The sequence below is a fragment of the Copadichromis virginalis genome, linkage group LG19, assembly GCF_057382275.1.
Source record: "Copadichromis virginalis isolate Kocher_CV1m ecotype Utaka linkage group LG19, C_Virginalis_male_GT1.1, whole genome shotgun sequence".
Taxonomy (NCBI): domain Eukaryota; kingdom Metazoa; phylum Chordata; class Actinopteri; order Cichliformes; family Cichlidae; genus Copadichromis; species Copadichromis virginalis.
In genome coordinates this window covers 17,305,673-17,321,819 of record NC_140636.1, presented here as the reverse complement: position 1 = coordinate 17,321,819, position 16,147 = coordinate 17,305,673, and the positions used below count along the sequence as shown (strand labels likewise).

Here is a 16,147-nt window from a genome sequence, read left to right as displayed (position 1 = left end):
ATTCTGGCACCAGAATCTGGAAGGTATTCATTGATTCAGCTGCAGCTCAGTGTTTGTAAACTGTAAGGGTATGTAGTAGAGGAAAAGCACCTAGGTATAGAGGCTAGCTCATCAAGCATCATGGGAAGTGGCACACTTCAACTCTTGATCGTGGCTCAAGAGTTGGGAGTTCGCCTTGTAATCGGAAGGTTGCCGGTTCGAGCCCCGGCTTGGACAGTCTCGGTCGTTGTGTCCTTCGGCAAGACACTTCACCCGTTGCCTACTGGTGGTGGTCAGAGGGCCCGGTGGCGCCAGTGTCCGGCAGCCTCGCCTCTGTCAGTGTGGCTGTGGCTACAATGTAGCTTGCCATCACCAGTGTGTGAATGGGTGGATGACTGGATGTGAAAGCACTTTGGGGTCCTTAGGGACTAGTAAAAGCGCTATATAAATACAGGCCATTTACCATTTTCCTTGTGTAAAAACTCCCCAGTGAGCATGAGCTCAGTGAAACTCTAATAATTTCCAGCATAAATTTACTTACACCAGTAGCCTTGCTAAATGTTTGTAAATATTCCAAGACAGTACCAAGAGTTTCCCCTCTCAAGCATTTCAGAAGGTACAAAGGGAATGTTAATCCACAACACTGTAGTGAAATTAACAGGAAACACATATTCCCAGTATGTCAGCGTTTCTTCAATGGTTCCCTGTTAAATCTTGAGTTAAATTTTAAAAACTTTCACTTACATATAAAAGTCCTAAATACTCAAACCCTGTGATATCTTACACACCTCAAATACCATGTTAACTTAATAAAGAACTTTCATCCTCCACTGCAGACTTACTTGCTGCTTGTAGAGAAACTCTGTCTGCTTTTGAGATTAGTCTTATGCTGTTATAGGCTCAGGATTCTGCTGAGCTTCCCATGATGACGCTCTTAACATTTATTCTCACCTGTTTTCAACTCCCCAGACACTTACATACCACTGCTACATGTCATTAAAGTTTGTCTTTTCTCTCACATGGCATGCGAATGGTCTTTGTCTTCGTCCCTTATGCTTTCCTTTTTCTACACTCAGCAGTGGGCGATGACATTAAAAAGGAAGTTTTCCTTCCCACCTTTGCTACCTTTATCCATATTAGATCATCCTCTCAAATGGGCGGAGAGACCAGTCAATGGCCCACTGGTAACTGGCAGTTGCTAGGGAAAAGGGTGTATTCTGGCACCGGCTGGTGATAACATTGTTTGCAAAGAGATATATAACGTTGCCAGAGGTGTGGACTCGAGTCAGACTCGAGTCCAAGACTCCTTTGTTTATTGTGCATAAATAGTGAATTGTCCTGACACAATATTGCGTTTCGCTTCTGTTATTATGGTACATTGACAAAAACATATACTTTTATTCACAGGATAAAACAGTTTTTTGTATCACTAATTGCCCAGTACGATTACAGCATACAATATTATTGTCACTGCTACATTTCTGTGATGCTACCAGAAATTATTTCCAGTACTAATTAATTACCATTGAGCTCAAAGGTCCTATTAATAAATGGTTAACGAATGTGTATTTATGAAGACGATTTGTGAGACTGGTAAACTTATGATACGTACGATGGTCTTTACTTTCTACACGGTGCATTTCAAGGTCCTGCACCCATCCGTCGGTAAACTGTACCTGGGCTTGTTGCAGTGACCTGAAGTTACTAAACTTTCATGAGTGTATGCACTCACTCCAAGAACCGTATGATTATAAATATGCATATAAATATGCTACAATGAGATAGCTGACTTCATCTAACTAGCAAATGTTGTCCAGGCTACGTTGGTGATGCAGTTTTTTTAATGTGTATGATATTCTTGTCATGCGATTTTAAAGCCGGTCCTACAACCGCATCCAAGAATAACATGCGGCTTATCTCAGAACTGTCGGTGAAAATTATTCTAGGAGCTAAGTTTGATTGAGCTGCATTTTATAGAGGTGCAATTTCACAATTTGTATATATTTTCTATGTTCACTATTTTGTCATGTGTTGAGAAAAACACAGATTTAAAAATTACATGGTCTAATATTTACATTTAGCATATAACTGCAACATGCTTTTTTCAGTTTTTTTTTTTAAAGACTCGAAAGGACTTGAAATTCAAAATTTCAGACTTGTGACTTTACTCGGACTTTTACACCAGTGACTTGAGACTCGGCTCTGACTTGCCTGACATTACTTGAGACTTGACTTGTGACTTGAGGATAAAGACTTGAGACTTACTTGAGACTTGCAAAACAATGACTTGGTCCCACCTCTGAACGTTGCACTGAAAATCTCCTTGTGATTGCTTTGATTGCTAGCAGGCTTCCACAAATACCAGTCATTTTCATGGAAGCAGCAGTGAAACTGTGAAAAAGGGGATTAGTGTTGGGGTTGTTATTCAAAGAATAATGTATTACACATTAGTCATTATCCTAAGTCTTGCTGCTGGGCTGGTCTCGGCATTGACTTAGTTTTATCATCACTTTGGATCCTTGGGTTACTTTGCGTTAGCATGCTAGTGTCCTATAGAGTCCTTTTGTGCAATAAAAATAAAAGTACTTTCTATACCATTTTCCTCCTGTAACACTTGGTTGTCCATTGGTTGCGGCAGCAGGATACAATTTTTATTTTGAAAAGTTGTATCCTACTGCTTTCTCTGTGTCCACTTTGGATTGGAATTTCTTGGACGTTTCTTATTACAGCTCAGAGAGTAAGTAGCGAGTTTCTGCAGACAAGTTGGCATCTTTTGTGCAAACTACCGGTGGCAACCTGCTTGTGAATAAAAGCATCACAAGGCCAGCAGCAACAAGTACCATCTAGCAGCCACCAGTTAATCTATGCTTTCACTTCAGTTAGTTACTAAATATCAAGAACTTTGAAAGTTTCTTCAAGTGCAACATAGAAAAAAAACCATCAAACAGAAAAATAAAGGTTCTCGTTAGGGTCTCACATAATAATAAAGCAAGACTTCTCTCAGTTCAGAGGATAAATTCATCAAGTTACTGGCCCGAGAAAAAGCCAATTAATGGTACACAACATTAACATTTCCGAGTTCAAGCAGCAGACACAACTGAGCATCACCAGCTCTGAGATACATACAATCAAAGAAACCATTACTGAGGGAGACCAAGAAGGAGGATCAAACTGCTTTGTTAAACACACACACACACACACACACACACACACACACAGAGATCCCAACAGTGTGTGAATGGATGTTTGCTTTACAGCATTTTCACTCACATCTGCTTTATAAATAGTGGAACAATTATTTGCTTCGCAGAAGGAACAAGACTTACAGCAAAACAAAGGCTCTGTGAGGGCTACTGGCCTGAAACACACCTTTTTTGGGTTGGGGTATAGCATGAAGGCAAATCCACTTCCTCCTGGGTTCTTGGAAAAACTCCAGGTGATGAGCTCATGAAGGTCCTGTAGAGAATAAACATGAATGAATGAGTTAAATGGTGGAGTACACCTTGGACTGGTCACCTGGCAAGAAACTTTTTATATATTTTTTAAATTTCTAAAGCATTCAAAGTGATAGAGGGAAGTAACCATAAAAGTGTCTAGGTAAGAAAAAAAAAGTTGTCAAAGAAGACTCAAAGAAGGCAAATCTACATATAAAATACGATTTTATTAAGAAAATGTAACTTTACAGGCAGCTATGCAGCTAAATATATAAAAACCCACAAGACAAATTATTTTTAAAGGTCCCAGCTGTTGGAAAAAAAGAGAATTGCTGAAGATCACAAAGAAAATGCTTTATTCAAAGAAGCAGAACGCAACCTCTCACTATTAGCTTAGGATTGAAACTGACCCAATGAAGTTTGCTGCTTCCTTTCCCCAATATAAAAGGAATTTTAAAAAGCAGCTGAAATAGAAAAATACATATAAAAACAAATGTACAGTTAAATGTGACATTTTTTTCTTTGAATTTCCATTTTCCTAGATTTTTTAAAATTTATTTACTTATCAGTTTAATTTCCCATCCACTTCATTCATTTTTGATTCATACAGTAGTCCCATGTCATTCACTAACTTCTGTATTTTGTTTCTATTAAAACTAGAGATTGACCGATCTGATATTACGTATTGGTATCAGTCCAATACTGACCTAAATTACTGGATCGGATATCAGAGAGAAATCGGAGAGAAATCAAAAATGTAATCCGATCCATTAAATATCACGTAACTCAGCTCATAACCTTAGCACGTCGAGCAGTATGCGTGACGTGATAGAGTGGCTGTGGCGTGCGAGACCTGTCGGTGGTCTGGTTGAGTGTTTGGAGCCTCGCTACCAAACCAGCATTTCATCTCCAAGAAAGTTATCCCAGAGAGAAGTAAAGCAAGTGTGTAAATTCATCTCTGAATGTTTGTACAGCATTCCCATATTAAGCCCTGCCTCTTCTGCAGGGGCGGGTGTAGCAAAATTTAGCCAGGTGGGCCGATAGGGCATTAACAGGAAAAGGGGGGCACAAAAACATACTTTTCTTTCTTATTCTCAGTTAAAATGTCTAGCTTTTAATAAATAACTATCTGAATCTTACACCCAAAGTTTTAATCTGATGTAAAATGTATAAAATCCATTACTGTATATAGTAACTATTAAGTCTAATATACCCTAGGAAGCTACTTTTTTCCTTTGGGAAGGTTCCATCTGTGCAGTCTGCAAATTTGTTGAAGAAAGATGTTAAGCATCATGAGGTGGAGGGTGGGGGTGCTTCCCTTTTTTTTTTTTTTTTTTTGCTGGGAGTTGGCAACCCTATTACCGTAGTTAGGTTGCTTAATATTTCCGCTAAGTGCTCTTTAAAATACCAGAATAAGGAGGATGGAGTAGGTTTAAGTTTATTAGATTGATCAGTTTTGCTGAACTATGAAATATTTTGGGTGCAGTGTATTTTTTGCATACAGGTTTAACAGAATAGCTTTATTTATTTATTTTTTTAAAACTTCAGTATGAACTTATACAAAACACAGCAAGATATTAAAACAGTTTTATTGATTAAAAAATACACTATATCGGATTCATATCGGTATCAGCAGATATCCAAATTTATGATATCGGTATCGGTATTGGACATACAAAAGTGGTATCGTGCCATCTCTAATTCAAACACAGATTGACAAGTTTGCAATACTATTTATAAATAAAAAGCAGTTATTCAGTCATTGACATAATATGCAGAGAGGCATATGGTTTACAGCTTTAAATGATAGTGTTTGTTATAGTTTCACATTATTGTGTTTAGTTGTTTCAAAGTAATAAAGTGTTATAGCTAATTCACAGAAAACAAGTTTTTGAAATATCTTCTTGTGTTTTCCAGATGAAACGTGCATCTGTCTTTCAGCTGGCTTAAGTGTACATGGAAACGTACATCCACTGAAAATAAGACAGAGATTATTTATTAATAACATTTAAGTATCACCATTTAAACGAATGCATTTTCTTTGTATAAATATTTATATTTATTTATTCGTTTGCTCTGTCAGCACTCGGGATCATCTAATCTTGCCATCAGGCTTTAAATATGTTTGGAAAACAATCTCATCCAGCTCCAAAGGAGCTATTCAGGGCTTTGGTTGTTTCATGGGATGGGTAGTGTACAGGGAGGGAGGTTCTCTGGTTGAACCTGTCCTGTCTGGCTGATGCAAATAAAGCAGAAGTCACAGATAAAGGTATATTTTGCCTAACCAGATAATAAGGACAAGGGGGGCAGGTATTTGCAGATATTAGAAACCCTCATTTCCCCTCATCCAAATGCACCAGGAAGTGGTTTGTGTGCTTGTAACTTTATGATGATAATTTTTGTACAAACATTAACATGTTTACTGTGACGTTTACAATATCATCTATATAATGAATATATATTAATTATACAATACTATACTATAATTCTTGTATTTTTTCTAATGATAATTTATGCAGTTAAACTATAATCTAGAATTTTATTACATAATTTAATGTGATTCAGTGTTGCAGTATGAAGCACAGAAATTTTTTTTTGTTCATACTATTTATATTTGAACATATTACATTTATATTAAATATACTGAATCCTTGTCTGATATACCTGAAGCTACAAATGCGTTCCTCAGCTCACTCAGTGACAGCGTTCCTGTTTTTGAAACGTCGGTGAGGAAGAAAGTCTCCTGATAAGAGAAGAAAAAAAAAAGAAACTGTGATCAGGGAAAATCTTCACATCTATAGCAGATGTAGTGATATATGTTTTAAGACTGTTTTTTTCCCTTTACCTTGTACTTGGTGACCTTGTTCCACAGACGGACAAATTCCTCACTGTTTAGTTTGCCTGTGATTGATGTCTTTTAAAACCCACATTAAGGTAGCAAAGGGACAAATCTTAGTCTGGTCTTTCAGATGAGTAATGCTGGTTATATCAACAGAAGACCACTCAGGTTTGCTTACACATAGACTATTCTTCTGTTATGTACCTACAAAGATTCATTGTTACTTTTCAACAGCTCAGAAAGGCAAACTACAAAGTTTCTTAATCTGCTTTTTCTAGTATCACATGTATTATAACAGGATACATCAATTAGAGCCACCATGCTGCGACAGGCATCAAGGCTGAACCCTCCAGATTTCATTTCTCCTAAATAAAACAGAGTTGAATTAGCAAAGACAGTTGTTGGGGGAAAACTCTGTAAAAGACCCAGGAGAAATAAAGACACAATGAGACAAAGTTACTTTCTTTATCAAACGTGTACACGGGTGAGCTGCTAAGGACAACTCACACCATGCACAGTGGCTTGGTAATTTTTATAGGAAAGACAGTGAGAACAGGATAAGAAAATACAAAACAAATAAAATAAACAACTCCATATGTGGCGCTAGTCTCGTCAGCAGAGAGCTGGGAGAAGGCTGTGAGAGATAAAACAATCTAAAACAATATGTCCCAAAACAGTATGTCTTTGCTGAGAAAGTCTAAAAAGATAATTCTAAACTAATCTAACCATAGACAAAAGGGCATGCTTGCACATTTAAAAGAAGGTAAAGAAACATAGAAACATTTTTCCTGTAACATTCCCTCCTGTTTAACTTATTTTAAATGTATACAACAATTGTCTGTGAAGGTTATTTATTAAGTATCTTAAGCAATTTTTAATTTTTCAAAATGTCAGCAGTCATTTGGTCTAAAGAATAAAACAAAAGAAAATAATACAAAGAAAAACATAGTAAATGAAATAACAAGTGGAATAAACAAGAAAAATAACAAAACTAAAACTACAAAAAATAAAGGAAAAAACCTTATATTTTAAAACGAAAACTTACAAAAAATAAAAGAATGAAAAGTAAAATGAAAACTTTATATTTTAAAAATGATGAAAACCTAATATGTAAAATGAAAACTTCAAAAAATACAAGGATGAAAACCTTATATTATAAAATGGAAACTTCAAAAAATACAAGCATGAAACCTTATACTTAAAATGATGCAAACCTTAAATTGAAAACTTTATGTGTAAAATAATGAAAACTTCATATTTAAAATGGAAACTTTATGTTTAAAACTGAAGACTTCAAAAAAATAAAATAAAAGCATGAAAACGTTATATTTAAAATGAAAAACTTTATGTTTAAAAGTCAAGACTTCAAAAAAATAAAAGCATGAAAACTTGCATAACCTACTAATGTTTTAATCAGTGCATGATCACTTGACAAGTCATTTTTAATCACCACGTCATTTATTAGCAGCTAGTACAAGTTCTCCTCTAACAGAATTGCAACGGGATGCTGGTCTTCTTCAGGCACGGCAACATAAGCAGTCATTGTAGTTGTTATCATCTGTGAAATCATTACTCTTAGGCATGGCAACACACACAACACTAATATGAGCAGTGCTATCATGATGAGACCTAGAAGGAAAAATGGCTTTGCTACAGCAGCCAGCCATGAACCGCTGAACAGCCAGTCCAGCCAGCTTTGTGCTGTAGCTGCTCCAGGTGTGTGTTCAGTGACATATTTTTGCAGAGCGGTCAAATTCTGCAAAGCTTCATAAATGTCTCCTCCAGTTTCGTATCCATCAGGGATAAAAGTGCAACATGTTTCCCCGATCAGCTTGCAAACTCCTCCTTGTGATGCTGTTAGCAGGTCTAGTGTCAGTCTGTTCTGCAGAACCATCGTTCTGATGGCCTGCTGTTCTCCTGCTAAGGCGGTTCCCAGGGTCTTAGTCAAGTTGATGTGTCGTAGCAGAGCATATCGGTTGATTTCCACATGATCCCGCACCTCGGCAACTCCAATGCCGGGGATCAAGCTCTGTAAGAATTTCACTCCTCCTCCCCAGATGCGAAACTCTCCCGGCACTCCAGTGTCCACGGTAATGCCGAAAGAATTGGGGGAGGCGATGTCCACTTCACGTCTCTGCCGGCTGCTTGGGTGATGTGCAACACTTTGCATGAAGAAAACGTGATCTGATAATTCCACCAGTGCGCACAGACCTCCCCAACCTTCAGGGAGTGACAGATAAGCCTTGTTGCCACATAGGAAGTACCAGTCAGCCAAAACTCTGGTTCCTCTGCTGCTGGGTGCCGTCCGTGCACATCCTGTCTGGTACTGAGTCTTTGTTTGTAGTGGCATTCGGTAGCTGTAGTTGGAGCGACAGTTGAGGCTCATCAGTGTCGCGTTACTGGCACAGGTTTCGTTGAGTGAACAGTCCATACACTTCCTCTCGTTCCTTGGTGGGCAGAAAGTGTATATGTATTTGCATAGCAGTCAGTTTTATTATTCAAGTAAGCTGTAGTGTTCATAAACTGCCACCAGAAATTAGTGGCATAGCCATAGAGAAACTTGGTGTACTTTCCTTTGTCATACAGTGTCTGCCTTTTCTCCATATAACGTGACTTGTTGTCCCTCACGGAAGCAAAGATGAGGAGCCCGGCCATGGTCAGGGCCGCTGCAGTTGATAAGAGCCACCACCTCATGACGACGGAACACACCCTCCTGTCGCAAGTAGACCCCCCGGCCAGGAAAGCTGACCCCTCCACCGGGCGAGATCACAACAAGTAGGCAAGCCTGCCGTCAGCTGTGTTTAGATGGCTTCACTGACTCGCCTGCAGTGACTCTGATGGACCCAGGATGGTCGTTCCGCAATTTTGCAAGCGGTCGGTGTAGTGAGGAGGACTTGGTATGGCCCCTCCCACCTGGGTGTGCTCCAGTTTTTCCTTTGGAGCACCTTGATCAGAACCCAGTCACCGGGCTTTAGTCTGCAAGACACTGGAGAAACATCATCAGGTTGTTGATTATGTACAATGATCTCTTTGTTTTCTAACAGCTTAGACATCCATTCTGCTAATGTGTTTTCTCTGATTGCTTTGTCTATTGGTTGACTGGTAATAGGCAGTGGAAACGGCCTGCCATGAATGATTTCAAATGGAGTTAGTTTATGGGAGCCTTGTGTTAAGCGCATCCACATCTTCACTAAACCCAAACATTCAGGCCACGGCCTTCCTGTTTCTGCCATGCATTTCCTGAGCCTTTGTTTTATAGTGCCGTTAGTTCTCTCTACAAGGCCTGCGCTCTGAGGGTGATAAGCACAGTGGTGTTTTATGCTGAAACCGAGTGCTTCAGAGACCTTAGTGATGACATCATTTACAAAATGAGTGCCGTTGTCTGATCGTATCAAAGCTGGAATGCCATATGTGGGTATGAAGTGATTGCACAGGCACTTTGCTACTGAAATTGCATCTGCCTTTTTCACTGGATAGATTTCCGGCCACTTTGAGAACACGTCTATAACCACTAGGGCGTATTTTGACCCTTGACATTCGCTTAGTTCAATAAAATCCATATGAATTGTGTGAAAAGGATGAGGCGGAGTTGGAAAACGGCCTCTCCTTGGTCGCAGGTTACCTTGAGCATTATATTTTTGACACGTCATGCACGTTCTGACAAATTGTTTTGCTGAAGTTTCAAAATTTACTGTGCTTGCTGCTTTTGTGCATTTTTCAACACATCCAGTGGAATCTGATGTGTGTTCACTGCCATCAATGTGATGTTTGTCTTTTGTGCCGCCTATTTTGCTGCTCTGTCAGCAAAATTGTTGCCTGTAGTAATGAAAGAGTCAGTAGGCGTTGTAAGAGTTTGGCATGGTGAACCGGTTTTCCAGTTGGTGTAATCATTCCTCTGTTATGCCAAATTTTTTGCAAAATGATGCACAGCAGAGAAAACATACTGGCTGTCTGTATGTATGTTTATTAGTTTGTCTTTGTGTATTTAGCTTTCGCGTATCACAGCTATCAGCTCAGCGCTCTGTGCAGGACATGAAGAAGAAAGTGGTTTTGCTTCTATTATTTTACTATCTGTGGTTACTGCGTAACCTACACAATTTCGGCCTGTGCTGTAAGGTCAAATGCTGTTCTCCTAGCTTCCACACTTGCTGATCATAAGGTGGATCTGGGCCTGGAGTTTGTTTAAATCTCAGAATGTTGTGATACTCGGTCGGTTTCTGGCACTCAGGTGTAATACCAGAAAAGAATGGCATGACTGCTATCTTAAGTTTTGTCAGAGCGTCTCTACCTAGCAAATTTACTGGACACGACGGGTCATATATGCATTTAATAAAGCACCTGCGGCCACTTGCTGTGTGTACTAGTTCTAAAAGGGCAGTTAATTGTTGTACAGTTGTGTGGCCTGAAGCTGACTTTACAACTAATTTGTCCTCTACTCCTACAATCTCGTGGGAAGTGACCTTCCTCTCCACGGTTCTAGCAGGCGTTGTCTCTATGTTATCTGCTGTTTCTGCATGGCTGTCTGCAGCCTTGGTGTTTGTGACTTTGCTCGCCTCTCTGTTCCTGATAGCCACCTGCGAATTAGTGTTTTAGTCTGTTGTCAACACGTCAGCCTTATTTTTAAGTTACAGAATGCTTCTCCTTTTTTTTTTTTTTTTTTTTTTTTTTTGTTTGGGAGAATAGATGCAACTCTACATTTTCACTTAAGGCAGTTTTAGATAATTTCTAGTTCTTCAAACAATGCATGGATCTCACACATTTCAAACTTTCAAGTTAGGGTTGTTTCCCATTTATACAAATATATATATATATATTTAACTTTGCATTGCTCACAGCTCATAGCTCACAGCTCTAAACCTAGGCATTTTTCAATCATATGCCTAATCACTATGTGTCACTGTGATTCTCAAGTATGGTCACAAGTTCGTTTAAATTCGTTTCCAAAACCAACAAAATAATCAAACAAAAACAAAAAACATAAACGTGTCAGGACACAAAAGAAAAAGAAAAAAAAAAATGCTGCCATCCGAACAAGGCAGAAGTCTGCATATGTTGGCTTTTAATAGCATGCAGCTTGTAACATGGTAGACTAATGTGCCTGTGTTAATTCAGCTCCATATTATTGTGTGAAGTTGCACTGGGTTGGGAGTGGTTTTGTGGTTGTCACATTTTTGGTGAGCCAATGGCTGGAATGGGGTTGGACTAATTAGAGGCAGGTGTACTTGATTGCACTGATACACTGGTCTACATATAGCCCACACTACAAACACTGCTGTGTTGTTTTGTCTCTCTGTGCAGGTATGTAATGTGATGAAATCAGATATGTTTGGGATGGACGGGTTTTGCCCTATGAATTTTATATTAGGTGTGTCGTTTTGTCTCTCTGTGCAGGCCAGGGCCTATTATATGCCACAGCCTAAAGGCAGCAGGGTTGCAGAGGCTTGAGTGACCACTGACTATATGCTTGCAGGGTGGTGGGTCTCCAAGGACAACTTCTAACCCTGTTAAAGGCAACATGTGGAGTGCAACTTGGCCGTGTGGCATAGCTGGCTCTGGCCTTGGGACTGTGTGTTTTTATGCAATTCATAAGTGGGACACTGGACTGTTTTATCTTTTATCTCTTGATATATTTTTTGTCAATAAATTATCTTTTAGAATTTTATTGACTGACATCTTTTTGCCCATGACTGAGACGGTTGGTCAGACCTAGAGTCTTTCTTTGGGTGTGTTACAGCAGCTTCTGCTCTAAAAGAAACAAATAAATAAAAAGAAAAGAAAATGTGGAACATGCTCATCAGCTTAGCAGTGTCTACATATGTAATTCAGCTTCTCAATCCTGTAGTTTTAGCTGTTGTCTACAGGGTTTTGGTTATTGGTTGTTATTATAGGTGTGGTCTATATCTCAGCAATGTGTCATTCTAGGATGATAGGTTTCAAGCTGGTCAAGTGCCTCTATGCACTTCATTAGTTTAGTTATTCTCTGTATTGTCTTCATCTCACATGTCATTACACTGAGTTTCAGCAAACCTTAAGCTTGATGCAGACTACTGCTTAACAATTATCCACCTCACATCATAACCGATTAAGGTGCCTCTTCATATTAATATTATGTCATTGTTAATATTATCCTCTTTGTCTTATATGACAGCAATAGCATATTATAATATTTTATCAGTGTGTACCACTATACTACTCCTGAGCCAATTTGTTAGTTAGGATCATCTTATTCAGCAAACAGATAATTTTGAATTCATCCAATCTGCGGTCACATTTGTTCTCTCTGTTGCATGGCGGACCAGGCAGTTCTATTATAATGTATTATTTATATTTTATTTTGTATCCATCAAGGGCTTCAGATGACCTGCAGAATCATCCTTTTCCCAAGGTGGAGACAGTTACCTTTTCACACACTGTCCTTGGCTGAACAGTGACACAGCCTTAATATACCTTATTTATTTTATTAAAATATTTTCGTGTGAATTATTTGCTTTATATTCATTTTATACATGCTGGGCATGGTCATCATGCCAACTGTGTTTCATTGTTAATATCACTTTACAGGTTGTTATCCTTGCTATTATTAATTTCAAATACTCTAAAGATCATTTCTACTGTAATTTTCCCTTTGTTTATCTTTATTTCGTACTTTTTATATTTATATCTACTCAGTGGGGTCTGTTTTCAACCCTTTTAAACTACTTCAAACTACTGTGATCTCTAGTTTTCACTTAATAAGGGATTATTATGTTCTTCCTGATATGGGTGTTGCTGCAGATGCGGCTGCAGGAATGGGTGATGGTTTACTAAAAGGATTGTGGGAACTGCACAGTGTCTCGTCTTCTGGTTTTACTAAACTGGCAGTTGGATTCTGTTCTCCCGACTGTTTATATTTTGTTTTCTTAAATCTCTCAGTTTACAGACACTGTTTTTGTCCGGCGTCTGGACTTTTCTTTTCTCACCACTGCTCGTCAGCAGGAGTGAGTTTTAATTTCACTTGCTTGATTACCCATCTTATTTATGTATTTACTTATTTTTGTTTAAGTAATATATACACAATACAGCTGCTATCACCTTCGCTGGTATTAGAGACGAGAGTGGTTGCTCACACGCCCTTCTACTTTCGGACTATTTCCAAAAGCGGTGTGAACTTTACGAGACGGAACTCGACCGTTCTCTCAACTCACCAGCACGTCAGTGAACAGCAGTAAAAGAAAAACACAGTAGGAGCAGCTCAGTCTCTTATTGGACCGTGAAAATTCAGCTTGCTCCGTTAGTTACAACAATACACACACACATTCACATTCACACTTATTCGCGCGATCGGAACCCTTATAATAAAGGGGAGCTGCCAGTCTTTCTGTAGACGAGCTACTTATTCCCTTGACCCAGCTGGGGGAGCTACCCAGAGCTCCAAACCTAACCCACAAGAGTGGGGAGCTTCCAGTCGACGAGCTCCAAGCTACCAGCCGACGAGCTACTTTAAACCCACAGAAGTGGGGAGCTTCCAGTCGCGACGAGCTACTTTCGCTATTTTAAATTCCCTGAATTTAAAATACGTTTTTACGCAAGATTGTGTCAGTGTGTCTGTATCTACCTGGTCAGTGTCGCCGGGTCTGGTCCACCTCGATCGGGCCCCACCACCGTGGGTCGCTTTCTAAGAACGTTGGCCAAGACTCGAATTTAACGCCCTTGGTCTTTGACCACACACCTAGTGTGTGGGCTGTCGACAGACGAACAACGTGGACTGGTCACGGAGATGGGACACGATGGAGGCGCTCCGGCTCCGAAGGACCAAGAAATGTTGGGGGAAAACTCTGTAAAAGACCCAGGAGAAATAAAGACACAATGAGACAAAGTTACTTTCTTTATCAAACGTGTACACGGGTGAGCTGCTAAGGACAACTCACACCATGCACAGTGGCTTGGTAATTTTTATAGGAAAGACAGTGAGAACAGGATAAGAAAATACAAAACAAATAAAACTAGAAAAATTTGCATTTCCTGCGAAAATGCAGTGTGGATGCTTAAAGCTGAAGCTGTATGCAAAAAGTAGCTGAAAAAGCTGAAAAGTTGCAGAAATTGTAAAAACTTTGCAGAAGCAAAAGAAGTTTGCTAAAATGGAATAACTTAGCAGAACTGCAATATCTTAGAGGAAACATAATACTTGGCAGAAATACAATAGCATAGCAGAATTTAGCAGAAATATTGTAACTTACCAGAAACATGATAACTTCTCAAAAATACAAGAATTTAGGAGAAATAGTATAAGATAACAGAAAGAATATATTTAGCCAAAAATACTTAAACATTACAGAAACACTATGATTTAGAAAAATAGTACAACAGAGCAGAAATATTGTGATTTACCAGAGACACTGTGATGAACTATGAATATTGTAATTTTAAATTGAGACTATGTTTTAGCACAAATATTATAATTTGGCAGAAATACTATAATTTAGCAGAAATATTATATTAAGCACAAATCCTATAAAAAGCAGAAATGGTATGATTAAGCACAAATACTACATTTAGTAGAAATACTTTGTTTTAGCACAAATCCCATAAAAAGCAGGAATACTGTACTATGATTTAGTAGAAAAACTATAATTAATCAGAAATACTAAATTTAGCAGAAATACTATATTAAGCAGAAATACTATGAAAAGCAGAAATAGTATGATTAAGCATAAATACTACATTTAGCAGAAATACTATATTAAGCACAAATCCTATAAAAGCAGAAATAGTATATTAAGCACAAATCTTATAAAATAGCAGAAATAGTATGATTTAGCACAATAGTAATAAGTTAAACAGAAAAATTGGAAAAGCAAAATGGACAGCTGAAAAAATGCTGAACATGCTGAGGGTCCCTCAAATATACTTGTTAAATGACAAAAATCTGCAAAAAAATTTATTACAGCCACACAATCACAAATATGTACACATGAGGAAACACACATGCACAGAGAGACCCACACACAAGATCCAATTCAGTCAACCAGTCTAAATATATTGAATTTAAATCTTAGAATGAGATCATCCCATTAAAAGCCTTTCTCTCTCTCTCTCTCTCTCTCTCTCTGTCACACACACACACACACACACACACACACACACACACACACACACACACACACACACACACACACACACAGGGAGAGAGAAGTAAGTTTCTAGGTCAGCCTGGGAGCTGGTGAATTTGAATCCACCAATCAGAGAGGCTGTGCACTTTTCCCCACCAAAACAGGTGCATCTGTTTACACACGCAGCAGCACAGAGAGACACAGGATTTTTGCAGTCTATTTCTCATAGTGACGACTCCCCTCAAACAAATGACCGTAATTTCCTAACCGTAGGGGCTAGAAGGGTCATTCTTACACCGTTTTGTTCAGAAGAGATGGGGGAATCTTCAAGTGTTGACAATTTAATATTAAAATATGAATTTTTAGAGATATATGACATGGATGACTTGTTGACTTAGAAGCCACGAATTCCCCAATATGCAAATTTGAATGCCTGAGACCACATATGTGATTGGCTGGCTGGGAAGCCGTGCAGGCCCTGATTTGTGGATTTGAATTCCTCAGCCCTCAGATATGATTGGCTGGCTTAGAAGCCACGAAGGCCCCAATATGCAAATTTGAATGCCTCAGGACACTTATTTGATTGGCTGGGAAACTGTGCAGGCCCTGATTTGAAAATTTGAATGTCTCAGTCCTCACAGAGGATTGGCTGCCTGGGGACCTGGCAGAAATATATAGAAATACTATTATTAAGCATAAATACTACATTTAGTAGAAATACTATGTTTTAGCACAAATACTATAAAAAGAAGAAAAACTATAATTTAGCAGAAATACTATATTAAGCACAAATCCTATAAAAAGCA

General features: G+C 38.6%; 2 protein-coding genes and 1 long non-coding RNA gene across 3 annotated transcripts in view; 1 reads left to right on the top strand and 2 right to left on the bottom strand.

Annotated features, from left to right (window-relative positions):
- Positions 1-5,551: 5,551 nt before the first annotated feature.
- Positions 5,552-16,147, bottom strand: part of LOC146685874 (calpain-1 catalytic subunit-like) — a 101,105-nt gene continuing 90,509 nt past the window's right edge. The window contains exons 5-8 of the mRNA XM_085442449.1: positions 6,556-6,617; positions 6,259-6,327; positions 6,078-6,156; positions 5,552-5,649 (exon numbers count right to left, since the gene is read on the bottom strand). Of these exons, the coding sequence (XP_085298575.1) occupies positions 5,552-5,649; positions 6,078-6,156; positions 6,259-6,327; positions 6,556-6,617 (308 nt within the window). The remainder of the gene's footprint in view (positions 5,650-6,077; positions 6,157-6,258; positions 6,328-6,555; positions 6,618-16,147) is intronic.
- On the bottom strand, positions 7,689-8,966 carry LOC146685882 (syncytin-A-like). The gene has a single exon (XM_085441043.1). The coding sequence runs from the start codon at positions 8,681-8,683 to the stop codon at positions 7,721-7,723; it is 963 nt and encodes a 320-aa protein (XP_085297169.1). The 5' UTR covers positions 8,684-8,966; the 3' UTR covers positions 7,689-7,720.
- LOC146685881 (uncharacterized) lies at positions 10,118-13,517 on the top strand. The gene is made up of 2 exons (XR_014916675.1): positions 10,118-11,550; positions 11,644-13,517. It is a non-coding gene; the product is annotated as an uncharacterized LOC146685881 (long non-coding RNA).